At 42.4% G+C, this 27337-nt stretch overlaps 2 protein-coding genes across 11 annotated transcripts in view; one reads left to right on the forward strand and one right to left on the reverse strand.

Moving 5' to 3' along the window:
* On the reverse strand, positions 1 to 24255 carry NUDT5 (nudix hydrolase 5). Of its 8 annotated transcripts, none has more exons than XM_032349407.1 (10): positions 24160 to 24255; positions 13031 to 13138; positions 11326 to 11393; positions 7648 to 7697; positions 6313 to 6420; positions 4975 to 5070; positions 4252 to 4353; positions 2765 to 2773; positions 2577 to 2630; positions 1 to 243 (listed from the first exon to the last, which is right to left on the reverse strand). In XM_032349407.1, the coding sequence occupies exons 2-10, from the start codon at positions 13091 to 13093 to the stop codon at positions 134 to 136; spliced, it is 660 nt and encodes a 219-aa protein (XP_032205298.1). In that variant the 5' UTR covers positions 13094 to 13138; positions 24160 to 24255; the 3' UTR covers positions 1 to 133. The 8 variants fall into 8 exon arrangements, with proteins under 8 accessions (XP_032205298.1, XP_032205300.1, XP_032205297.1 ...); XM_032349409.1 differs by lacking the exon at positions 24160 to 24255 and adding an exon at positions 23955 to 24118; XM_032349406.1 differs by lacking the exon at positions 24160 to 24255 and adding an exon at positions 23959 to 24117.
* A 145-nt stretch (positions 24256 to 24400) lies between these two features.
* Positions 24401 to 27337, forward strand: part of CDC123 (cell division cycle 123) — a 55847-nt gene continuing 52910 nt past the window's right edge. For all 3 annotated transcript variants that reach the window (XR_004287126.1, XM_032349404.1, XM_032349405.1), the window contains exon 1: positions 24401 to 24516. Coding sequence is in view for 2 of the 3 variants with exons in the window: in XM_032349404.1 (XP_032205295.1) it covers positions 24443 to 24516 (74 nt within the window). In the remaining variant the exon portion in view is untranslated. The remainder of the gene's footprint in view (positions 24517 to 27337) is intronic.

The following is a 27337-nucleotide window of genomic DNA, read 5'->3' on the forward strand; positions in this document are numbered from 1 at the left end:
TGTATTCCGTATTGCTTTTATTTAATGAAAAAAAGCTAATTTCAAGTCTACAGGAAGCTAAGCTGAATACAAAGTCTTAGTGAAGGAGGCCTGATGGTCTTATTTATAAAAACATGGCTACTGTCCTTTGGCCTTAAAACTTCAGGAAAGGCACTTCAAACGGTTTTGTGTTTGCATGTTTCAGTGCCAGAGCGTAGGAGTAGACCCTGGCGTCCACGGTCAGGTGTTCTTCCGCTACCAGAGCTAGAGGAAACAAAGCACACAAGTTAGATAATGAAGTTCATCAAGGAAAATGCCCTTATCAATCAGTCCGTCTTCACTGAGCTACTACTATGTGCCAGATGCTAGAGATCAAGTGGCAAACAAGACATTTTCTGCCTTCAAGGATCTTATTCTAGTGAGAAAGAAGATGAAAGGATATATAAGCAGGATTCCATTTCCAGCAAGAGACAAGAGCAAGAAAAAAGCGTAAAGGGAGAAGATCACACATTCAGGATGATTTTATGTGTTAAAACGGCAACATTCTAAGTTTGTGGATCAATTGTTTGTTCATAGCTCGTTATAGGGCTCAGTGGTGATTCAGTGGTGATTCTTCCATCCCTCATGGAAGGGTTCATTCGTTTTCTCCACCTCTAGGGAGAGGTGTATTTTCTACACATAAGTTAAGCTGTGTGCATGACAGGACTGGAGCTCTAGCAAGAATGAGGTCTTAGGGGCCCCTGGGGGGCTCAATTAGTTAAGCATCTGACTTTGGCTCAGGTCATGATTCTGGGGTCCTGGGATTGAGCCCTGAGCCCTGCGCCTGGCTCCCTGCTCACTGTCTGCTTCTCCCTCTCCCTTTCTCTATGCTTTCTCTCTCTCTCCCTCTCTCAAATAAATAAATAAATAAATATATTTTAAGAAAGAATGAAGTCTCAGAATCCTACATTGTACAGTGGGCTTTAAGGAGAACTTCTGTATCGCTCAGGTGGAGGTGATCAGACTTGGGATCTGTCACTTGTTTTCCTAGCCACTAGTTTAGGAACATGCTCAGAGATATGTTGATCCTGGAAGGCAGGGTTATGGCCTCCTTCTCTGTGCACGGCGGGAGCTTGGTAAGTGTTGAAAACTATTTCTTACAGCAAACAACTCAAAATACCTTCCCAAATGTTACTTGTTGAATAAATGGTTTGATTACCATATTTTGACTCTAATAAGGAAAAATGGTTTTTCTTCCCCTTCCTCTTTCTACAGATCTGTCCGTCTCTACCTTCCTTCCTCTTCTTTTCTGTCTTCCCCTTGTCTAAGGCTAAAAGCAGGCTGAGTTGGGTGGGAGGGAGAAGGAAGGAAATTCTTTGCGAGAATATTTCCCTGAGACATAAAGCATTTAACATTTAAGCCCTCTAGTGCCAACATTATCATTTAATTCCCTGCTGCCTCTTTGGAGACAGGGGCTACCTCTCATTCCTGTTTAAGGAGAAAAGTGAGGAGAGGCTGTGGACCGTGTTCTGGCTCATGACTAACGCATGGCGGGCGGAGCCTCAGACCCCGGCAAACCCGAAAGACTCTGAGTCGTGCTGTCCGTTACTGGCAGCCAGAGATTTCTCTGGGTAAACCATGGCTTTCTTCGCTGTGAGTGTTTCTAACTCTGAGACTTGGTGCTCTTTACCTCAGGTCTAGTTCTTAAAAAGATAAAGGAGGAAGGGACGCTTTCCGGGAATTCTGAAATCAGTCATTTTTGGAAGCTCATACTATACTTACTTTTAACACAACACGGATATCAGAAATAAAATTATAAGCCACTGGTTCTTACGGAAGGGGCGGAAGAGAGCCCTCAAAGCCTCAGGCCAAACAATGCTTCAAGTTACTTTTCAAAGTAAAAAATTTAAAATATTCAGATTAGAAAGACTATCTGTTTCTTTACAAATGAGCAAACGGGACCCTCCCAGCTGGGCCTCTGTCTCCAGTACAGTACATCCTACTGTCGCTTCATCAGAGCAGATTTGTCCACATGACCTTATTTAATTTTTTATCAAATCCCTCTGAGATGGGCTGGCTGGGAATGACATGACGGAACTACATGACCAGTGATTTCCTAGGGGTCACACTGCCAATCTGGCTCACTGTATCACCGTATTGCTCTTCATATACCTCAGTCTTTGTGGAAGGAATATTGTTAAATTCTCCTTTAACTTCTACCCTGCAGAGAACCATCCAGCAGGCACTAGGAAGATCAGCTGAGAGGGATCTGCTTAGGCCTCTGCATTGCCATGGATTAGAGATTTGAGGTATAGAAGTTTTGGCAAATCTGCAGGAATATATCTTGACTCTCCCACAGGAAAAAAACAAAACAACAACCCTACTACTCAAAGCTTTCACTTGATGCAGAATGTTCTGCTCACATTTTCAAACTCTGTGCTACCCAGAAACGAAAATTACTGTTGGGGAACTGCAGTTGTACAACAGTTTCTTCGGTATTTGACTTTAATGAGGAGGAATATAATTACAGAAATGGAATTCTGTTTAGTGCCCCACTGGCTGGGGCCAGGGATGGGGAAACATTGAGGAAGTTGGGGAATAGTCTTAAGAATGCTTACCATCCAGTCTCTTGAGCAGGTCATTCTTTGGTAAGGAAATTACTTCGACAAATTCTAAACAAACAAAGTGCACGTGAAAACAAAGCTGAAGAATAAGAGGGCCTACCAGAACACCACAAAATGCCTGCAGCCATTTCCACTGCGCTAAGCCATACACACGGTCAGCCACTGCCAGCTGGGTAACATACCTCCATCTCCTGAAAACAAACACAAGGACGACATTGGAGAAAGGCTCGCTGTGGGTGCTCGCTGTGCAAGACACACTAGAAGTGTGTAAGAATTCGGCAGAAACTTGGGTCTCTGTGTACATGGTAAAAAGCATTCCAACAGTACAAAACCATTTCTGTTCTCCAAATGTGTAACAGCAACATTTAAAGCATGTTCTAGGAGATACCCGTATGTATTTTTAAGTTGTTAAAATATACAAAAGTCCCCATTTTAACCATTTTTAAAGGTACAGTTCAGTGGCATTAAATTCATTCACGCTGCTATGCAGTTACCAGCACCTTTCTCATCCTCATAAAGAGAAGCTCGGTAGCCATTAAGTAGTACGTCTGCATGCACACTGACCTTATTGTATGTTATATCTCTCTGAATATGTGGAGTTTTGGCAACCTCATATGAGTGGAGTTGCCAGATTTAGGCTTAAAAACATTTTTTTTTCCTTCCTTTTTTAAAGTGAGCTCTATGCCCAAAGTGGGGCCTGAACTCCTGAGCCGGAGGTCAAGAGTCGCATGCTCTACTGACTGGGCCAGCCCGGAGCCCCTGCGGACGCTTTTTTGTCAGGCGGCAAGAAGCACTCAGCACAGCGTTCAGGGTTCATCCCATTATAGCCTGCGCCGGCCTGTCTCCTTAAGGGCTGTACACACACACCACGCGTTGTTTCTCCATGCACCTGCCAGAGGCCACCGATTGGGTACTGTGAGTGCCACTATCCAAACGCTGCGGTGCAAGGATCTGTGCGAGCACTGGCTGTCAGTGCTTTGGGGGTATAGACCCAGGAATGGCAGTGCTCTGAGGACAGCGGACTCTCGCACTGCGGGTCCTGTGCATATTAGCGAGTTTGAACTGTGCATTTAAAATCAGCTGTGGTGGGGGCTGGACCACTCAGGAACACCTGAGCCGGAGAGCAATGGAAAAGTACGGCTGTGACGGGTGTGTGTGTGTGCACGCGCGCATGTGTGTAAGCAGTGCCTTCATTGGGTGGGAGACAACAGGGATGGACAGAGGCATCAAAGTTCAAGTCCAAACTTGCTGAGAAATACAAGAGAGCCAGGAGTTTCCTAAACACTTCTCTATGGAATCCGGTGCACAGTCAGTTGCTGTCTGCTCACAATTATTTATGCCATGTTTGTAATACACACAAAACCAGAAATGAGTGACTCTCAAGATTTTTCATTGTCTACTATTCAGACCTGGGGCTCCTTTTACAAAGTGGGAATAAACTCCACACAGAAAATATGGAAATACTGTAATTTAACATTTTATAAAGCATAAAGATCAGAAAGCACTGAAAGAAAATGCTAAAGGACCTGAAGATCAGGAAAAAAGCCTGGAGCCCTGATGACGTATCTACAGGCCCATTAATCTTCTGACAAGTCACATACCGAAATCAGTAGCAAACTGAATATTTAACGCAACAGAATCACCTTAAACACACCCTCCGCACGCTCACCTGGCTTTGGCTTAGGTCTCACGTTTTCAGCATCATCTCCGTTAATAGTTACTGTCACGATGTGTGTGGTACAGTTTGTCAAACCTGGATCCATACACACGGCTATGGAGAGAAGCGACAGGTCACCCTGACGGACCCCAGTCACATGCCACTTGTTTCCTTACTTAAATATCTTTGGAAGAAAACGGGGCTCATGATTCCCGGTTAACACAGAACTTGTGAGGAAAGTGACGGCTGGCCCGATTCGCTCAGCAGGGCTGCGGGCCTGCTGAGCACACGCGCAGCCAGCACTCATGTTTTCCCCTGAGTTCCTCAGTGTGGTGAGTCTGAGCAAAATTAGACACTACGCTAATTAGGTCACGCTGTCAACTCCTTTCGCCATGTCAAGAAAAGAATTCTAGCGAGGTGCGTGGCATGGGGATGAGGTTAAGAAATAAAAGATGAAGCTTAGGATGTGGGAAGCTTGGGAAGGTAACAAATTTCACTTTCTGCTCTAGCTTTGCGGCCTTCCTGTTCAAAGTGGCTCCCTTGCGGGGGGTGGCTTCTGTGTAGAGGATGACCAGATCTAACTGGGACTGCTCTTCAGTGAACTAGCCAAGACAAAAGCCACCTGAATCCCGAGCTTAATGAACATCTATGTTATCTTTTACACACAGAAGAATCTATGCTTCACTAACTTTCAAGAGTTTGTCCCCGACTGCTCACCTGGACAGCAATACACACCTGGAGAACATTCTGCAACATCACCTTTATAGCCCGTTTCTTCCTCAAGCTCCCGAAGAGCGGCTGCCTCTGGGCTCTCGTTATCATCGATGAGACCTAGAAGTTCAAATCATTTGTGATTTGAGGGGGGCTAGGGAAAGCCAGATTATTTCAAAACTCTCCTCCTTCTAGTATAATTGCGGTCGAGCTACCTCAGAAGAATCAGAGGACTGTGGAACATGGTTGTACAGGTAAAGCTGACTGAGGTTTGGAACTTTTCTAAGAAAAAAGGGCAAAAGAGGAAAGCCCTCAGCAGATCGAGTAGGTTCCGACAGCTCCCTTCTGTTCATCTTACTTATACCTCAACTGTTTCCACAAGTGTCTCGGCACTCGTGTTCTGCAGCCTGGACACCACGGATGCCTGTGAGGAGAAATGGCTTCATGGTGTGGGACCACTGGCCTGGGTGACGGAACCACCTATGTGCACCAGCCTGGGAAGCCTGGCACTATTTTCAGTTTCCTCATGTCACAGTGTCACCTATGTGCTTTCCTCCCTTGCACAGGGATTCTGGGGCCTGGAGAGAAATGCTGGCATGAGCATCGTGTGCGAGGGAGAAGCTGAGAGGCTGGTGGACCTGAGGCAGCTAACAGGGAGGCCAAGTGGGGAGGACCTTAGAACTTGGATTATTTTACTCGAAAGGAAATAATGCAACGAAAAAGTAAAATACAGCCTATTCTGTTACTTTTAAAGTTCAGTGAAATGGCAGGTAAATGAGAAGGAACGTTGGTATGCATTCTCACGGGCTGGAATTTGTACAAAACCTATATACCGCTAATGATAAATAAATGAGATGTAATTTCTTCAGATGGGAACAACCCCATTAAGTCCTACAATGATATACAGCTTCAAATTCTGGATAGCTCAACTTAACTGTGCAACTCAAGAGAATATTCTAATGGAAATTAAGACCATGTCCCTGGCCTGGGCACATAGAGGAAGATCAAGATGTCTTTTCCATTTACACAGTAAAGAGTCTGACCTAGTTATTACTGTGAATTTCTGGTTGGAGATGGATCACTAGTGATGGAAAATGAACTCAGCTGACAAATTAGGAAAATGCAATTCCTCAAAGAGAAGCTAGAGAGAATGCTGCCAAGAGGTGGCTTGGAAAGGTCGGCTGGGACACCACCCTTGCCTCGCTCCCGGGCTTAGCAGGCCACTAGAATGCGACAGAGCAGCTCGCTGCAGGGATGCTTCTGTTTTACTTAGAACCACAGGCACAGATAAAAATGTGTTCAGGGTCTAGGCACTGCAGTTCGCGGTCCTGGGCCTGGCGGCCCCTCGGTTCACAGACTCACCTGCGGGGAACTCTAGGCAATAGCCTCCCATCGGCGGTCGGAACTGCTTCACCAGAACAATGCACTCGTAGTGAAGCGTGCGCTGCAGCACTGGGATGACCGCCACACCTGTGGCCGGGAAACAAGACCAAGGAAGATCCCTAATGAAACATCCGTGAACACTTAGCCCAGGGTCAAGGACACATTCTCGCCTACGCTAACCTCTGCAGAGGCTCATTTCTCACTCTGAAGCAAGCCAGACAAGGGATGGGAGTGGGGGAGGTGGGGGGTTGGGGGCCGGTGAAGGGACATTCATCTCCCTGTGCTTGTATTTCCTTTAAAGAATGAATCAAGTCAGTCCTGCTGTTTGTGGTAAACGCTAGCTACACTGGATTTCACAATTTTAGGATCAAGGACCTTTTCTCCCAAGAGGGAAACGTTTTACGTGGCTTTAGAACAAAACACAGAAAAAACCCCACTGCGTTCTGGAAAACACAAATTGCCTACGGGAAGCTCTTGGCTACCCCTTTGCCCCCAACTATCCTGGCAGGCAGAAACAGCAGCTAAGGCAGCTACTCTGTTAATTTCCAGTAAAAACAGACAACAAAATGAAAGGGAGAAACAGAGATCTACTGCCCAACTTCCTCGAGACCAGAGATGATTTTCAGGATCTTAGCAGTCAAAGCATTTATTTATGCCTGGAAGGGACAGTGAAATGAATGAATAGAACAGTCTTCTCCTAATTCCATTTCCTCATCAACTTATAAAGCAACTGGTCCATCATAATGTAGGGCCAAATATTTTTCCAAATTAAAGACTTTCACCTAGGGTCTCTGAACAGAATACAAAGGATTTCTAAAAGTCTTATCTAGACACAGTATGTGGCTTCAAATTACACTGACTTATATTTGGCTATAAATATTCATATACCCTCCCCTCAGAACACTGTACTGAGAAGAAATAACAGGAGGCAAAAGTTATTTATAAAGAAAGCCTGATTGGGATGCCTGGGTGGTGCATTTGGTTAAGCGTCTGACTGCTGGTTTCGGCTCAGGTCGTGATATCAAGGCCTGTATTGGCACAGAGTCTGCTTAAACCCTCTCTCCCTCCGCCCCATACTCTACCCTCCACCCCGCCACGCTCTCTCTCTCGAAATGAATAAATCTATAAACTAAAAAAAGAGACAGCCTGATTTAATCATGTAGCACCGCAAAAAGGAAAGTTAGTTTAATGATAAAAGATCATAATTGAAGAGAACTGCTCTAAGGTCTTGGTTAAAGTAAAAAGAACCCCGCCTCCGGCAATAATGCGCGGTGACCTCCTTCATGAAGAGCTGTAACGGGTTTGCACTCCTACCATCAGCCGACTGTCCTTTCCTGGTTGTACGTTTCACAGTTTCCCAAGTTCTGTTCAGGCAGAGAAGAAAAAAAAATCACTGGTATTACAGAGGGGAATGTCCTTGGGTTTTTGGTCTACAACCAGAACTTTCAAATGCAAAGCATGCAAGTGTGCTAACGATAATGATGAAGAAGACCACAGCCATACACATCGGTATAGGAAACGCCCACTGTGCTTTCCTGTTGCTTCTGAAAATTCTTCTGAAGAAAATGTGCCACCCAACTCTAACCCTCTGAGTGCTATCTAAAGACAAGGCCTGTTATTCACTTGAGCTGCTTTTCAAATCGTTCACTGGAAGTATTTCAGGCTGGGTCATAAATCCACAGGTGAGCAGTTAAGCTGCAAAGCTACTGAGCAGTGTGCAGATTACGGTCCTATGAAAAGTCCAGAGTTTTTGCTAAAAAGAGAGGGTATTTGGTACAATAGGAACTACTGAACTGTTATTTACATGCGACCTAAAATAACAATTGAAGAAAGCAGGACCATTCCATTTATTCACTGAGGAATTATTAAATTTAGGTAGTGCTCTCTTTTGCATGTATGAGATCTATCTTACCTAAGGGGGAAATGGTCCACAGAGGAAAAATGAGTAGTGAACAAGTTCCTGCTCCCTTTCCCTGAGTAGCTGTTTCTTTCTGGGGAATGCTGTCCTGAAAATCTAGTTATTGCTGTAATTGTGTCTGAAGGGGAAGGGCATATGAGGGAAATTCCCCTTCACTCTCTTATCCCTTCAAGAGAAAGGAATAACAGATGGGAGTGAAGAAGCAGATGACCTCTGGATCTAGGAGAAATAAGACATGTGAGTGGTGCTGGAGACTAGGGTAAGAAAGGCATCAAGGTCTGCCTCCCCACAGAGGAGTGGGTTTGAGGAGATGGGCTCCCCAGAGGGGCCCTCGCACTTTTGACCTGCTCCTTCTTAAGGGTTGGACTGTGCCAAATTTCTGTGGAAAAAAATCCAAATATTTACTCTAGTTAAAAAACAAAACAAAACAACCACCCTTCTGGGGATGCTGGGTGGCTCAGTCAGTTAAGCCTCTGCCTTTGGCTTAGACTGTGACCTCCAGGTTCTGCGATCAAGTCCTGCATCAGGCTCCCTGCTCAGCAGGGAGTCTACTTCGCCCTCTGCCCCTCCCTGCTGCTTGTGTGCTCTCTCTCTCTCTCTCTCTCAAATAAATAAATAAAATCTTTTAAAAAACAAACAAACCTTTCTTACTATAAACTGTAGATCTTTTGGTGTTATACTCAAATTTTAATGGCAAATGTGTCAAAACGAACCTAAGAAAACCAAATGCTATTATGACAACTCACAACTGCCCAACATTCTGGTTAGTAACAAGAAGCCAACCAACAAGCAATTCTGATCAGTAAATAATACAGGTTGCAGGAGACAAAACACCTTTTGGCATAGGTCTCTCTGTTGTCTCTTAAGGTTAGTTGTAAAGACTGAAGAAGACAGTGCTGAGGAAACTGAAGGTACCACCCCAAAAACACTAGGAATAAGGGAAACAGAAAGAGTACCATCATTATAGTGGTTAAGATCAAGTAAAATAACCAGTAACGAGCCATAAATCAGCAAGGAAATATAAATGCATTTATAAGGAAGCCAGACCAGGAATGCCTCACAAAAGCTCCAATCATCTTCAAGGGACTGAGAGAGACATTTGATTGAGTCAGAAAATCTTGGTCTCTGCCTGCCTACCAGCCAACCTCATAGCCACAAACTCCCTGAAACTGTTCTCAGTTGTAAAGCTATGGACTTAAGAGTTTAAGTTATCTCAAACGCTTCTTATAGCTCTAGAATTCTGATTCTAGCTAAGTTATTCCGTTTTTTGAGTCTTTGCTATAGGAAAGCCTGTTTTCCCGTAATATGTTGTTGGCCTAGTCAACAAACACAAGAGGCAGGAATGGAAACAAATGAAGACTTTGGCTCTGTCCCAAAAGTCCATGAAGGGGCACAATGCCAGCAGTTTTTACACAAAATCAATTCCATATCTTAATTTTCAGATAGAAGCATATTTGAGCATACTGTGTTCCTGAGGCCTGGGACCTGGCCACATTTCTGGACTGTGTTCCTGTACACTAGTAATTTCCTACTTTGTTCCGCCCATCAGATTCACATCAGATAAGTGTTCTGTATATTCCCCTGTGTTGATGGACTGCAGTGTGCTTAGTTTTCTTATTTTGAGGTTTTAATTTAATAGTGCTATGGAGAGCTTAATGTTTCCTGCAGCTCTCTCACACTGGCACTTAGTAATACTTCTGCTGGCTTAGTAAATGTAATTAAAGTGGTATCAGTTACTACTGGCAAGTGTGCGTACTTTCACACGGAATGTAGATGTACTTCCTCACAAAGAAACCCGTATTCTTACCTGATCACTTAGCAAATGGACTTTTTATATTAACGAATTTATATCATGTAATCTGGATACTAAATTTAGTTCTATTTTTGTATTTTCTCATTTCACTTCATTCCTTTTTATATTTCATTGAAATGCTTAACCTGTTTTTAAACTTTTTTTTCTGGTAGTTAATTATAATATAAAAAAATTTCTAAACAGAAAATTGGGGAAACAGAAAAGGTTTACCACACAGCTGCCTCTAATATTCTGCCAGTTTTCCTTCTAGCCTTCTCTTATAAATACATACATACATATACATACACACACACACACAGAATTTAAAACACATATCTACCATTTCCTATATTATTATCAACTTAATCACCTTTCTCATATTGCTAGACTGTCTTCAGAATCTGCTTTGTAGATGACTGCAGAGATTTTACCAAATGAATACACTAAAAAATTATTTTCCCACTTTAGACTGAAGAATTTAGACTGAAGAACTGACTCACGATATTGTATCTGAGGTGTGCAACACAGTGACTCAATAATTAATATTCACCACACCAAGGGTAGTCACCGAAGTTGTTATAGTATCACGGACTATATTCCCTCATACTGTACATCGTATTCTCTTATTACAGTACACTGTTACAGTCACTTCCCAATTTTAAAAATGGTGAGGGTGCTTTCGATTTGTTGTCTTTTTAAATTTTGATGAACATTTTTCAGGCACAAACGTAACTCTAGACAGTGTCAGGAATATGATCACTTAGGTCGAAGGGTGTCTTGTCATAGTTTCATGGAACTGGCACATACTGTGAAATGCTTTGCAAAACTCCCTCTCCCCAACCACCAGTTCCCATTTCCACGAGCAAGGTGTAAAGGATAGAGGTTTTACTTCAAACCCAGCACTATCCTCTCCTTAATCCTTCTAGTTTACAAATTAAAAACTGGTGTGACCGGAAGGAGGCACCCTGGATGGTTCATTATTCTGCTGATCAGCTTAAGTGAGGCTTGGCCCCAAATTTCAGGTTCATACAAACCTCCTCAGGGAGAATGGTGTTAAAAATCAATTCTCAATTAGTTGTTATAACATACTGACAGTGTAATTTTATTCAGAGATTATAAGCAATCTAGACATTCTGACAATGGGAAAGCACTGAAATGGGTTTTTCATTTAAGACCAAGTTTATAATGAGGACACTATCAGAGTTTATGCCAAATGCAAAATGGAGACCCGACTGACAACCCAAACACTGTGCATTTTACAAAAGGGAAAAAAATCCTTTACCTTATTTTACCAGTAGGATCCATGTATGTTGTTTTTTCAAGCTTGACCCATTTTCCTTCTGAAATTAACTAAAAGGAGACATTAAATTGGGAAACTTTCAAACTGAGGATTTTATTTAGAAGGTTTGTTTTCTTTCAGATTTTCTCTGCCTGGCCCTCCCAGTGACCATCTATCCCTCCCAGTAGTTGTGTGAAGGTTTTCAGTTCAAAGTATGGAAAGTTTTGTTTCTGAAGGGTGGTTCAGCTTCTTTCTGGAGTTTTGGAAGTGATCCTGGGAGGTGAAAAGAGGTGATAGTTGAAAAACTCTTGGGAAGGTGCAGGGGAGTGGAGAGGGAGAACCAGGAATGAGGGGTTTTTGGGGACCTAGTGTTCTATCCTCTGAGCTGGGCGCTCGTCACACACGTGTGGGTAGAGACTCATCAGTGTGGTTTATGGTCAGCGACCACACCGGGAGGCTGACTGAAGAAACCATGTTCAACAACTGCATTTCCAGTGACACGTGGGTTTCCCACCCCATCCAAGACAGGTGGCCCAGGATTGTTTTCCCTAGACAATGAGTTTCCATTACCTGGACTAACTTACCTATGGCACTACACTGAACTGACAGGAGAGATTCACTGTGGACATAAAGCAGTAGCCTTTTCCTCACTATCCTATCTCTCACTTCTGGCCAGCAGCAACCTAATAATTATCAGCAGATCTATTCACAGACAACATGGAAAGATTTTAAAATCGTAAACAACTGCAGGAAGATGTCAAGGTCAGAGTTCCAAGGTGAAGGACTTAAAATTTATCCATTGCAATGGTTCCTGCAGAAAGAGACTTATTAAAAGCTAAATCAAATAACATATAACACAAACATTAGTTCTGGAATTCAGACTACAACTAACAATTTAGATTGTTACCGTTCTTAAACACAGATATTAAGACCATAAAGAGCTAACTAAGACGTGATGTGATACCTAAGTATGAAATGTCTAAACCCTAAAACTCACATTATGATTTATTCTTCTACCCAGGGAAGCTTTTAATAAAATTTTGAGAATTTTTGTATTAACAGCCAAAATCCATTTTAAAAACAGCTTCCATTTCATTAGTGCATATCATTCAGAGACATACTATTGCTCCCTTATGTCCCTGGTCCTAAAAAGGGAGTAGGAACAGTGTTTAAGAAACTTTTTTTTTTTTTTAAAGATTTTATTTATTTATTTGACAGAGAGAGATCACAAGTAGGCAGAGAGGCAGGCAGAAAGAGAGAGAGAGGAGGAAGCAGGCTCCCCGCTGAGCAGAGAGCCCGATGCGGGACTCGATCCCAGGACCCTGAGATCATGACCTGAGCTGAAGGCAGCGGCTTAACCCACTGAGCCACCCAGGCGCCCCAAGAAACTGTCTTTAAGAATTAAATACACAGGGGTGCCTGGGTGGCTCAGTGGGTTATAGCCTCTGCCTTCAGCTCAGGTCATGATCCCAGGGTCCTGGGATCGAGCCCCGCATCGGGCTCCTGGGGCTCTCTGCTCCGTGAGGAGCCTGCTTCCCCCTCTCTCTCTGCCTACTTGTGATCTCTATCAAATAAATAAATAAAATCTTAAAAAAAAAAAAAGAATTAAATACAAGCATCTGAAACAACAGTTCCTACATTTCATTTAAACTCAGCTCTGGGAAGGGGGGTGCAGAGAGGAGAAAGGGAAGTAAAAAACAATTTATACCTCCTCTGAAATAATAGACTGTTTGGTATTTTGAGGAGGATCCGCTGGTTCTTGGTTCTCCATTTTCAAACTACTTCGTCTTTCTAGTCCTCAGGCGGGAAGTTCACGCTGGAAGATAATAAAATTTGTTTAGGCTACATTTATTTTTCTGAATTAAACATTTGTTCAGAGGCCACCAGTCAGAGTACTTAAATGGTGGAAAACTTTTCTGACATCGTCAAAGCCGCTTTTCTCACGTGAACCTGGGAGGACTGCCCCAGGAGTCCTGCCTGGCCAAGGCCCCAGGAAACATCCAGGGAAGAACCCTCAGCCATCCTAGTTAGATTCAGCTCATCTTAGCTAAGCTCTTATTGGGTGGGCGCTAGGCACTTACATTCGTGGATTTTTTGACTCTAAATTTAAAAGCTTTCCAAGGGGGAAACAGTACAAAAATTGTATACCACTCCCCATTCCCACCCCTTCACTGCTGTCCCTTATCTACCTTTGACAGCTCAACTGTAAGACTTCTATGAGCTGCCTGTTTTTACCTCCCACACATCTTTTTTTTAAACTTGTGGTAAGTGGTTATACCATTTTAATAATGTTAAATTGTGCAGCTCAGTGGAATGAAACACATTTACATTGTGGCCTGTTCGCTTTCAAGTTTCAACATGTATCGAAGTCACAGCTGTGCATGAGTTGGCCAGTAGCACCAGCTCTGTTGTGGAAGCAGGCCCTGTCCCGTTCCACGTGTTGTACACTACTCCAGTCTCTATTCTTGGCTTATTCTCCTGTTTTGTATACCCTGAGTGTCTGAAAATCTTCTTCTGCCCTCAAAGTGGACTGACTAACCTGGCTGCATATAGAAGTATGGGCTGAAAATCTCTTTCTATCAGAAATATGTAGGCCTTGCTCAGTTGTCTTGCGTTGGCTGCTGTGACATCCAATCCTTTTTCTATGGGGCCTATTTTATTTCTCTGGAAACCTGTAGTTATTCATGTCTTTGTGTTGATGTTATTGTATTGGGATCTCAAATGGGCCCTTTCTTATTTTTATTGAGGCATAGTTGGCATACAATATTTTATTAGTTTCTGGGGTACAACATAGTGGCTCAACGTTTATATAATTTATGAAGTCAACCCCAGGAAAATCCGCTACCATCTGTCCCCATATAAACTTGCTACAATATTATTAACTATATTCTCTATGCTGTACATTGCATTCCCGTATCTCATTTATTTAATAGCTGGAAGTCTGTATCTTTTGTTTGTGTTTTTGAAGATTTACTTTTGAGAGAAAGAGCAAGTGCTCACAACCATGTGAGTAGGGGAGGGACCAAGGGAGACTGAGATAGAGAAAGAGAGCGAGCCTCAAGCAGATTTCTCCCAGCTGAGCTCTGAACCTGTCGAGGTTTGATCTCACAACCCTGAGATCATGATCTGAGCCAGAATCAAGAGTTGAACACTTAACAGTCGGAGCCACGCAGGTGCCCCTGTAAGTTTGTACCTTTAATCCCCTTCCCCTGTTTTGTCAATGGGTCCTTTCAATCTGAGAACCATACTCTGCTTCTTTATGGGGAACTTTTCTTGAAATATTTCATTGATAATCTCCTCCCTTCTATTCTCTCTGTTCTTTCTTTTAGGAACTGGTATTTAGCTGTTAGACTTCCTGAACTGATCCTCTGTCTTGTCTTTTTTCAATCCTATTTTCTATTTCCTCATTATTCTCTCTACAGTTCTCAGTGGCCACTCCAGTGCTTCACTGCTCTTAAGATCTATAGTTCCCTCACCTACTGTACCTCTTAACGTTCGCTATGTTTGCTCCAGGGAAGATACAGACCATCAACATCAACTATCCTAGGAAAGAGTGTCTTTGCTTTCTCCCTTTCTTCCCTTCCTTTCTTTGATTTTATTTATTTATTTGACAGGGAGAGAGAGAACAAGCAGGGCAAGAAGCAGGCAGAGGGAGAAGCGGGCTCCCTGATGAGAAGGGAACCCGATGAAGGGCTCAAACCCAGAACCCTGGGATCATGATCTGAGCTGAAGGCAGATGCTTAACACACTGAGCCACCCAGGCACCCCACTCTGTTTCTTCTGAGACCTAAAGTAGTAATATCACATTTGCAATTTTTATCTCATATGGCAAGTACCGTCCATCCTAAAATACACCCAACAAAACAAACACATTTAACCTTCTCACAACCCTATTCTCTCCTTCTGCCTTGCTAGACTTCTCAAAAGAACAGATGATACCACTGTGTGCACTTACTCAGCCCAGTGCAGTCTACTCCCTTACCATCTGCCTATCTACTCCATCTACCCATCACTCCCACACCCCAAGCCAGAAGTAGAGATAGCTCCAATCCCTTATTCTCCTTCACCAATTTATAATTTATCCATTGTAAGTACTAAAAATTCTGTCTCTAACATTTCTTAAAAGTGTCCTATCTTTACCATCACTGCTCTGGCTGAAAACCTCCCACCTGGGATGAAATTTCCAAAGTCATCTCCTCGACGTTAGATTTTTCTTTATGTTGTCCAGTGTTCAACACTGCTTACAGTTGTGTTGGTATAGAAATACCTAAAATTACTGCTGAATAAATGAAGGAAGATGGGACACCTGGGTGGCTCGGTTGGTTAAGCATCTGCCCTTAGCCCAGGTCATGATCCCAAGGTCCTGGAATCCAGTCCTCCATCAGTTTCCTTGCTCAGTGGGGAGCCTGCTTCTCCCCTTGCTTGTGTGCTCCCTCTCTGACAAATAACTAAATAAAATCTTAAAAAATAAATAAATGAAGGAAGGAGTAAAATGAACCTGGCTGGGTAAGTCTAGACAGCCATTCTGTTCCTAAGTAAACTAGGTTAGTTTAGGACCTGCTTAGACTTACTTTGAAGAATAGTTCTTTGTCTACTTGTCTTTATTTGACTAACTTAGTTAAACTCAATTTCAAAATTGTCTTGGCACATAGTTTTAAAGAGATTCACACTTCTTGATTTCAAAAGTCACTATAAAATCCACAGTAATCAAGATGGTGTGGGTACCTGCATAAGGACAGACATATCAGCTGATGGAATAGAGAGTCCAGAATTAAACCCACATATTTATATGGTCTAATGATTTTCAACAAGAATGCCACCATTTGGGAAGTGTGGGTGGCTCATTGGGTTAAGCCTCTGCCTTTGGCTCAGGTCACCATCCCTGGGTCCTGGGATCTAACACCGTATCAGGCTCCCTGCTCAGCAGGAGACCTATTTCTCCCTTTCCCACTCCCCTACTTGTGTTCCCTTTCTTACTGACTGTCAATTAAAAAAAAAAAAAAAAAGAATACCACCACTCAAGGCGGGTAACAAATAGCCTTTTTCAAGAGCTTGTTCTGGGCTTAGATACATACATTCATAAGAATGAAAAAGAACCTCACAGGTGCCTTGGTGGCTTAATCAGTTGAGCGTCTGACTCTCGATTTCACCTCAGGTCATGATTTTGGGGTCACTGGCCCTGCATTGGCCTCTACACTTGGTGCAGAGTCTGCTGGCGATTCTTTCTCTCTGTTCCTCCCCCGCTAGCGCTCTTGTGCTAAGTAGATGGGATCTTCAGAAGAAAAAAAAAAAAAAAGAAAATGAACCTCTACCTAACACTGTGTATAAAAATTAACTCATAATGGACAACTAATGTAAGAGCTAAACCTACAAAATTCTTAGGAGAAAGCATAAGTGTAAATCTTCATGATCTTCAGTTAGGCAATGATCTCCTAGATGTGGTCCGCAACACACAAGCAACCAAAGAAACTACATATCAACTGGACTTCCTCAAAAGTAAAAACTTGTGTGCTTCAAAGGATCCATAGAATGGGAAAAAAAGTCTGTAAATTTGATAGGAGAACTGTGCCTGAAATATGTGAAAAATCTCAGAATGCAATAATTAAAAGACAACCTAATTAAAAATAGACAAGGACCTAAATAGACATTTTTCCAAAGAATATATACAAATGGCCAATAAGCCCATGAAAATATGTTTGGCATTTTTAGCCATCAGAGGAAGGCAAATCAAAACCACAATGAGATACCACACTTCACCCCTACTATGGAGATTATAATAAAAGGTGGAGAATAACAAGTGGCAGTGAGGATGTAGAGAAACTGAGACCCTCATATGCTGCTGGAAGGATTGCAAGATGGTGCAGCCATTTTGGAACACGGTCTTCAAAAGGTTAACCAGAGTTTCCATATGACCCAGCAATTTCACTCCTAATATATACCCAAGAGAAATGAAACAAACTCTCATAAAAACTTTTACATAAATGTTCATCACAGTATAATTTGTAATACCCCCAGAGTGGAAACCACCTAAATGTCTATCAGTTGATGAGTAAATAAAATGTGGTATATCCATTCAATGGAACACTATTCACCCATAAAAAGAGTGAAGTACTGACACCTGCTACAAGATAGATGAACCTTGAAAACATTATGCTAAGTGAGAGAAGCCAGATACAGAAGGCCAAATATTGTAAGATTATATATATGAAATACCCAGAAGAGCAAATCTAGAGATACAGAAAGCAGATTAGTTAGTGGTTGCCAAGGGAACGGGGGAAGGAGAATACAGGGAGTGACTACTTGCCAGTATGGGGCTTCTTTTTGATGAAAGGTGTTCTAGAACTTAGTGGTGACGGTGGCACTATTTTGCAAATACACTAAAAACCATGGAATTTTACAGTTTAAGAAGGTGAATTTTATGGTACGTGAATTGCATCTCAATTTACAATCACTACCTTTGCAGTCTTAAAATCCCCAAGAGACAAGCAGTTGGGTTGTTGAAAGCCACAGTAGATCCAAAGAATGACCAAGTCTAGGAGACTAGTTCATGGAGCTTTGCTTTGGATTCAACAGGCTAATAATATATACATGGCATTACTATATCCAAGTGATCATTTTACTGTCCACTGGGTGTATATTTTGCCTGATACTCAATATATATTTCTGTTGTAAAATTAAATGTATTTCTGTTGTATCATGAGATTAATCAACATTGTTGCCTGCAGATTATTTTCTGGGTAAACCGAGGAATTCAATTTCCAGTAAGAACTTTGCCAAAAAAGTAAAACTTGAGGCATTAGGGAAGAAAGAAATGACTTTATGCTAAAGAAATAAAAACCACTTAATGAAGACAGAAAGAAATGTGTATACATTTTCACACTCGTTTAACCATAAAGAAGTATGCACAAATTGTATTAATGTTTATAAAAAATGAATTATCGACTGGATCTTAAGTAACTTGGCTAGCGCACCCTGTGGCAGAGGGGCTGGAATTCCTGTGAGGTGTGTCCTCAGTGCTGGAAACGCAGTAGTACACTGCACAAATGCCCTGCCTACCAGGAGCTTACTTTCTGGTGGGAGGAAGGGGAGAAAACTGAGGAATATACAAAATTTACATTAGAGACTCTTAAGCTTTACAGAGGAAGATGAAGAAGAGTAGAGAAGGTGCAGGGCAGGTGCTGGTATCTTCATGACGTGATCAGGGAAGCCTGCTTTGATTTGGTGACGTCTGAACAGACGCTAGAAAGTTAAATAAACAGTAAGCTATGTGCGTATTTAGAGGCAATCATTTAGCACAGTGACTATATGCCTATAGCGTAACAAAAGAGGCAGTTATTCCTGGTAAACTTTTAACTAGCATTAGTTTACATACGGCAAATAATTTACATCGTTAGGCAATCAAAGCAGTCTGCTGATCCAGAGGAACACTAACCACAGGTTAAATCAAAGGCTGGCTACTGGTCATTGCCTGAGTGGTCTCTAGAACCAGATAAAAGAACTTTCTCTACCTAGATTTTTATCTTTCAGATTTCCATTTCCTCTCTATTAGGAACATATACATCACAGAAAGAATATTTCCTCTGCTCTTAATTCTGTCACTCGAGAGAAACTTTTAGGCATCCAAGGGAACACATTTAGTCCACGATGTAATCTGAAATTTACAAGCAAGATGGTTGGATTAAGTAAAATTTCGACCTCCTTTTGAAAAGTTGTATCTTTGACCCCAAATAACTTTTCTGATGCCTACCCAAACTTCTTAAAAACAAAACTGCAGACCTCAAAAGGCTGACCACCACCAGAAGTTCGTAAAAGAAGAGTTAGATCATCTGTAACTTTTCTGTTACAAGGGTTCCTAATCTGGACTCCCAGAAAGTCTAGACAAAATGGAGGTCATCCCCCATCCCCAGGTGAGTATATAGGGGCAAAGGGGCCACTAGCTCCTTCAGATTTACATATAACTTTAAGGCATTTAAATTATCTGCTAGGCCCCCTTATCTTTATCTCTAGCTGCCTCCAGACTGTAAAAGGGATTGTTGATGGCCAAAAGGTGGAAAGTACTATTCTGAAGGATGATCCATCATTTAAACAGTTTAGTTAAACTCTATTATACCAGTCTCAGTAATCAAAAGATGGGAGTTTTGGTCAGCAAATGTTAAGCTATAAACAGTTGTTTCAAACAGACTGTATTAAAAAAAATTTAAGCTAGATTATTAGAGAGCTAGGAAGACAACAAACTACAGACATAAATTACAAAAAAGGAAAAAAAAAGTGGGTAGCAGGGCTGAGCCTCTCCAGGGTAAATGGAATGCAATCAGCCCCAAGAGGCAACAGTATTTTGAAGCAATCTGCTGACAGTGTAAATAACCAAAAAATGTGGTAAAAGGGTGATTTCAAAATAATTTCTTTATTCTGTGATTCCCAAAATGTTCAGGATTATAAAAGCATCTCAAAAATACTACTGAAACAGAAAAAAGAATATTATTTTTAGCACCATTTCAAAACTGGAAGCTAAATGGTGCCATGTGGGGACTGGTCCCTACAAGTAAGGCAGTACAGAAACAAACAAGGCTCCATTGCGCGTGGAACCCTCCTGTTTCAGTGACTGTGATAAAGCTTTCCTGAGCTGACTCCATCCTATTTTCAGATTTAAAAGTAAAGTGTAATGTAAATTTTATCCACTCCCTTAGCTAGAATTTCAAGTCATTTACATTTTGCTGCTAAGCTGCTAAGATGTACATGTTATACTTAAAATAATACCCGTGTACATAATGTTGTGTTCTTCTGTTTTAACTCACATAATCTGTTTTATGTAGTTTTTGTTTGGTCTGAACACTGAAGGTCTATGATATGTTAGCTGTATTTTTTCAGGGCACCAGAAACTCTCATGAGGGAAGACATCACAGGATTCTTAGAACTGCCATACAGTGGTAGGCAGGAGGTTAACTGACTTTATGAGAGGGGCAGTTCAAATGTTTGAAACACACACACACACACACACACACACACACACAGAAAGTGCAAACTGACCCATAATCCTGCCCTTGGGGACCTCATAGTTGGACTCACAAGGAACCAGAAGGGTAAATGTCTATTAAGAGATAAAGCAATACCAGGGTGTTTTAAGTGAGCAACAAATCACATCCACTTGGGAGGCAGGGAAAGTAATAGACTTTGAAAAGTTGACCACTACTAAGAGGCCATTTGATATTAAGATATGATTTAGACACCAAGACAGGGAAAGCATTTCAGGAAGGAACCACATGAAAAACAGAAACACTAATTAGGGGAAGGGTTGAGAAATTACTATAGTAGAGTTTGGCAAGCTCTGTGGTTCTCAATCTTTCTCTCCCACACCCTCCCACACCCTCTCCCCCTGCAAACTAACCCCACATGATGGGTGATGTTAACATATGCAAACACTTTCTAAGGGCTTACACAGATTTGGCTCGATGCCTGCCTCCTCTCCCAAATTTGCGGGCAAATAAAAAGCCCCAAAACGCGGGCATGCCATAAGCTCTTGCTACTGTGTAAGCGCCTCTTGGGGATAGCACTTAAAAATTCTCCACTGAAGGGAGGAAGAAAAATGATTATTTTTTCACAATCTTGGGTATTTCAGTACTAGTAACAACAGCTGAATTCAGGTTAAGTGGGGGCGGAGTTTGCACTCAGGCTTCTCATTATTCAGTTATTACCATATTGGAATCCCTACGGTTTGCTGAAGTTGCAAAGTGAAGCAAAAAAATCAAGAAATAACATGCTGGCGACTTTCTCCCAGATAAAAGTTGAGTATTGTAAACATTGTTTACGTTCAACCAAATAAAAGGTGTAGAAGTTCAAATCACAAGCAAAGCTTCTGACTGACCAAGGTCAGGCAGTTGAAACAGTTTAATAATTGGATTGAGATATTTCCAATAAGGCATTTTGAAAGAAATTAAGTGGGAGAGGATTAATTTTTGCAAAAATAACTTTATGACTGTGTAAGTCAAGCATCAAATGCTTAGGCCTGTCCAAGATGTCATCCCTCATTCTTTCAGAATAATTACACAGAAAAGCCATGTGATTTATAATAAATAAGTAATCAATTGGGATAGTTACATTTAATGGTCTTGGTTATAATCATAAAAATTTTAAAAACTTAATTTTTTAAAAGATATTTTGATCATTCCTTCTTTTGTACCACTTATAGCAAAATTTTGGTCCATCTCCAATGGATCCGCTTCACGTGAACTCTCCATTGCTGACAACAATTATCCTCAGATACCGAAGACTTCCTGTAATTTGTTAATTATGGAAAGCCACCAAGTTTCTTTTCTTTTCTGGCAGATGTGGGGGTTGGATGGGCAGAGAGGTAACATTTTCCTGAAATGAGGCTACTTGGTGATTTATAATCATTACTTTTAGTTTGGGTTGTGGACTAATTACCCTTGGGAGGGTTAATTGGTTACAGCTGTACAATGAGACCAGTAAAGAACCTCTTGCAATAGCTCAAGCAAGAGATACCATAGGTTTGGTCTAGGGTGGTAGCGGTGGCAAGGAAACAGACTTAATTCCTTGCATATGAAACTTTATTACCTGTCCTAAACCAGTGTCTACGGAAGGGGTTTTCAAAGCTAATTCCGAGAAGAAGTTCTTAAAGGACTTTGGGGCTTCAGGAGAAAGGGGTGGTACAGTCTTTAAATATGGACACACTGAGTTTGAGATGTTGACATGATATCCAAGTGGATAAAACCAGCAGGTAGATGGAAGTATTAATTTAGAAGGATTAGTCATGTGGGTTCAGGGCAGGAAATGTTTTCCATTATTTAATTTAAAATTACACAATAAACCCCCTCCCCCACAATCATTTAGCTACTGATATTTTTAGGCATGCATGAGAAAAAGCAACTATTTCCATTGTTGTAAAGGTTTTATTGAAGAGACTTGAGAATAAACACTTCATGGCTAAGTGAAGAAAAGACAAACATGGTGGCTAAAAAATAATCAAAGGGAATTTAGCTGTATCCATTCACAACACCAGAGCATCCGTTTGTAATGTTGATTTTTTTGAGGCTAGTTAAATGTGTAACTAGTTAACTTAAAAAATCAACTGTAATACTAAAAAGTCACCAAACTCACTTCTAAAGTATATAGCCCAAATAAAAGACATCTGTAACAAATTCCGTCCCTGTAGTATTTATATTTAAGTTTACAAACTTGACTGCTTCTCTACAAATAACCAGTTCTGTACTAATGCTTTGCAGTTGCCTCTAACTCTACACTCAAGTTTCCTGGGCTATTAACATATTACTCCTCCCAGAAGGATTATATTCCCAGTTTCTACTTTCTTCTATACATCTATTAATTCCTATCTCCAACATAAAATACCTTACCCTAATTCGCCTCATCAATGCTAATTCCTTCAGCAGCAACCTATTTACTCCTAGGTCAAATCAAAATGAACATCTGGACTGATTGCTCCATTCAGCTTTAGGTCTCCCTCAGATCTGGCAGTCTGGCACAATTCTCTCACATCTATGGAATATTGCTTCATTTCCCCCTCAAAACAGAAAGCACTACATAATCCTGGATCTCAGAAGTCCTTAGGAAAAACTACTGCCGCCCCTCCCCCAGCATACACTGCAACATTGTAACTTACCTCTGCTTTGAAAAACTTATCTTTAAAAATGATGCTCCCAACTAAATCACTTAGCCAGTAACATTTTTGAGAAAAACAAAACATGAAACTCTTTGGGGGAGGAGTTTCTAACTCCAAATAGGCAGAGGATCCTATAATTATCCTAATGAATACTTTTCTGAAGAGGCCTGTAGACGGTGGGGTTCCCCCCTTTCTAATCTAAAACTGCTCAGACGGACCAGAGTGTGCCGTTTTAACGAGGTACCTAAAATGTGTGCCCTTAGACAGACGTGACTGGGACAAGCCCAAGTCAAATTACTCAGCAGCTAGAATCTGATTCTTCTGCAAAAACGAACAAAAGTGAACTTCTAAAATATTCTATTGTCTGGTCGCCATCTGATACGGAAGGAATAAGGAAAATAACAGTGATGGAGAAAAGAGGAGGGAAAAAGAATGATACTGCAAATTTCACTAGACTAGAATTCTTCCAGTCTTAGGATTCCAGCATGGCCCGGCTACTGATACCATCTGGCTGTATTTTTCCAGGCTGCTACTTTGGCAAGGCTGGGATAAATGAATTTCACGCTCAAAGGAGTCACTTCTCCCCCCTTTCCTCGGTTTCCCCCCAATTTCTCTCTCCTCTTCTACCTTCTCAGGAGCGGACGGACAGGGTTCTGTCCCTCTCTCTCAAAATCCTCCTCCACGAACGAAGAAGAGGTGCCATTCCCCCCTTTGCAGATGCTTCAACCACCGCACCCACATGAACAGGTAACTGCGGTGTTTCCTGCTTTCTCTGCACCGAAGAGCCCGAGCCCAAGCTCTTCTACCCAGCCTCTGGTTTTCACTAAACTGGCCCTCCTTTCCGCGCCTTCGCGGCGGCCGCCCCCTCGCTTTCCGGGACACGAGCCCAGTCCGCAGACTGGGACACGCGCGCGCGCGGCTGCCGGCACGCACCAGAAGTACTCCCTCCCTCGTCCCCAAAGAGGGGACTGTACAGGATTGGCCCGCGCCCAGTTACCTACTCCAAGTGTGGGGTGAAGGGGAGGGTACTCCTTTGGGGAGGGGGACGAGAGAAGAAAGCACGAATCCGAAGCAGCAATCTCAGAAGACCCGGTGCTACTGCTTCAGGCACAGCCGCACCTCGCGGTGATAAGAGGATGTGCGCTCGGCCCCTCCCGGCACCCGTAGAATCCCCCGCCCGTAACCTTGCCTGAGACAATTACCTTCCGGGGCGGTGCGCGTCTTAGAATCTCGTTCTTACCACGTCCGGAATTCCTTTTTCGGGACGCGAACGCTCTGTGTGTGTGCGTCTGTGTGCGTGTGTGAGTGAATACTGAAAGGACGCACCGCGACGCTCCTCGCTCTCTTTTAGGCCCCCACCCCCTTACTTTATGGACCGGAAGAGTCCCTGAGCCAAAATAGCTCGGCGGGTACTTCCGGGACGGGAGACCTGGGTTCCGGGAGGGTGCTGGAAGGAAAGGGAGCGGCGGCGGCGGCAGCTGGAGGATGAAGAAGGAGCATGTCCTGCACTGTCAGTTCTCCGCGTGGTATCCACTGTTCCGAAGCCTTACCATCAAGAGGTGAGACAGGAGGGGTTACGTCGGGCCGATAGGCAAAAGGGAACTGCGACATTTTGAGCGAGTCCTAGCTCCATTAAAAAAAAAAATAATGCAGGCCTTATAGAGATCGGATGGGAGCACCAGTGCCAAGATTTCGACTTCCTGGTGATATTTCAGTGGGGAGGAGAGGGGGTTAATGAAGTCGATCCTTGTTTTCTGTACCTCGTGTTGCGTTCAGGGGGTGTGCTAAGGGAGGCAGAAGGGCATGTCGTGGTTCAGTGAAGGTCGGAGGCGGGGTGACTGGTGGATTAGGATAGTGCAGGGCTTGGATGTTCACCATCACTGCTGTTAGGGTAGTCAGAGAGGGGACGTGATCAGGAGAACTGGGTGGTCTGGACTTTGCCACCGACCAACCCGCTGGTGGACGTAAGTTGCTTTCAGTCGATGTAAAATGAGAACAGTGAGGTAGACTCTACCTGGAATTCTGTTGCGAAGCTCCCATAAGATAGTGTGCATGGAAACGTTAGTGTAGTTACATGCTGTTATGTTGGTAATGTACTGTGAGAGGAAGTCATCCCTGGAAAAGGAATAGAACAGTATTTGGTTTCTGTTTTCCTGGCCTACAACAGGGAATCCGTCCCTGGGTTGCAGGTCAAACAGGAGTAACTGTTCCATCCTTCACGGAGTCATTCAAGGTAACAGAGGCAAGGCAGCTAGGAGAATACCCCCAAATATTCAAAAGCAATCGTAACACCTGGAGAATGGTGAAGGAGTAGGCTTTCACTCACTAAGAAGGATTGACAAAGAACTGCATATTCATGGACAGGATTTTCTGTGTTTTGCCCAGTCGCTCTTTAGGCCTTGATTGTCACGTATTTAGGTATCAGCTGTCCTTTTCACATTTTGTCCTCTTGGTGCAGAGTGTGCATGCAGAGAGGGTAATGGTTTTGAAATCCCAAGGGATTGGAAGAGCCTAAGGAGATTAGTCAAAGGACAATTCTTTTTCATCCTGTTGGTCATACATAGAATCTGCTTCTAGTTGGAGGTTAGAGCCCCTTGAAGGAAGATAGATCATCTTTGCATTTGAAGGTGGTTGAAAGTCACACTAAGACGAAAGGAGAGCTTCAACAGCAGCGGTGGACAGTACATCTTATTAGAGAAGTTATCTTCTCTTAGTATATTCCAGTCTTTGTCACCCTTTGTAATTGAAATGGGCGTTTGGGTCTGAGATGATGCTAGAGTTATCTGTGTTGGTGTAAGAGAAGGTATTTCTGTGAACCTCCCAGACACAGAGTTCACTTGAACTGACCTGCATTCTGTTCAGGTGCCTTTTGCAACTGCAGTTTTCCTTTGCCTTCAGCAGGAGGGCACAATGGTTAGGATTTGGATACTGGCATCAGGGCCATCTGCCTGGCGTTGAATTTTGGTTCCATCAGCATCTTGAGCAAATTGCTTAATCTCTCTAAGCCCCATCTGGAATTTGAGAAAGTAATAGGATTGTCATGGGAATTAAATGAGATAAAATATTTTAAAGGCTTGCCACAGTTTCTGGCATGTAGTAAACACACAGAAATGCTGTTCATTGTTACATTTTGGATTTAATCAAAGCTTCACTGAAGCAAAATAAGTTTAGGATGTGTACCATTCATAGGGAGCTGAGAATGGAGAATAAACCAGGAGGTGGGATTTTCCCAACAGTTCACAGCTAACCCGTGTGGCCTGAAACTGTTCTTTAAACTCTTTCTTCAGTCTGTTTAGTTCTGTAGTGATATTACTGGAACCTCACATATGACAGGATATCCCTCCACAGTGTGGGCGAATCTCGTGGGGGCTCTGTTAGCTTTGCGTTGTCATTGTCAGCTTCCATGCTGAGATCATATTCTTGTTACTGACTCAGCATTATTTTTCAGTGTTTATTAATCCTGGTTCAGAGATGATTAGGTGGGTAAGAATACAGTTGTATTTTTTGACAAGTTCTAGGACTTTGACTCAGGCTTAAGAATCATTAGCTAGATAACTTCAGGCCTCTTTACTTCATGAATCTGTTACTTTCTTCAAACATAAAGGCTATGATAAATGATTTTAAAAGCCCGTTTTTACCTCTAAAATTATATTAGAATAACTTATCTGTATGTGCATAATTATATTCACTTGAATAGGATCTAGAATAGGATGTTGAATATAAGATACTGAATAGGATATAGAATAGGACAGGAAATTTGCCATTTAATTCTTTTACATCTGTCAGGCCTCATTGGATTCTCACCTGCACTTGGATTTCAATGACCCGACTTAAGCTCTTCTCTGACAGCCTTGTTAGGTTTGTGAAAAGCTTCCCTGGCATTTACTTATTTATGGCCTCAGTCTTTTAGGCACAGATCCTTCTTCTGAATTTTTTTTTTTTTTTAAGATTTTATTTATTTAACAGAGATCACAAGTAGGCAGAGAGGCAGACAGAGAGAGAGGGAGGGGTCAGCAGGCTCCCCACCAAGCAGGGAGCCTGATGTGGGGCTCAATCCCAGGACCCCAGGACCATGACTGAGCTGAAGGCAGAGGCTTAACCCACTGAGCCACCCAGGTGCCCCCCTTCTTCTGAATTTTGGCAGCATTTGGTACATCCTCACCTGGGACAGCACTTAACATGTTGTACTGTAGTTTTTTTTTCTTTTGTATTTTTCCCTCATCATAGGCTTTCAGTTCTTAATGAAATCACTTTGGTATCCTCCTTGTCGTACACAGTGTAATGCATGATACGCTCATTAGGATGACTTCAGAACTGGGGCTTTAGAAGTCAGTGACCCATGAGAAGTCATGGGATCTAGATGTCAGCTAGTATCTGTAA

Source organism: Mustela erminea, chromosome 6, assembly GCF_009829155.1.
Source record: "Mustela erminea isolate mMusErm1 chromosome 6, mMusErm1.Pri, whole genome shotgun sequence".
NCBI lineage: Eukaryota > Metazoa > Chordata > Mammalia > Carnivora > Mustelidae > Mustela > Mustela erminea.

Coding starts and splice junctions, on each gene's coding strand:
- NUDT5 (XM_032349407.1), bottom strand. CDS start 13,093: ATGGAGAACCAAGAACCAGCGGATCCTCCTCAAAATACCAAACAGTCT. Junction 7,698..11,325: donor GATCCTACTGGTAAAATAAG/GTAAAGGATTTT, acceptor CTGCCTGAACAG/AACTTGGGAAACTGTGAAAC. Junction 5,071..6,312: donor TTGCCTAGAGTTCCCCGCAG/GTGAGTCTGTGA, acceptor TTGAACTTCTAG/GTCTCATCGATGATAACGAG.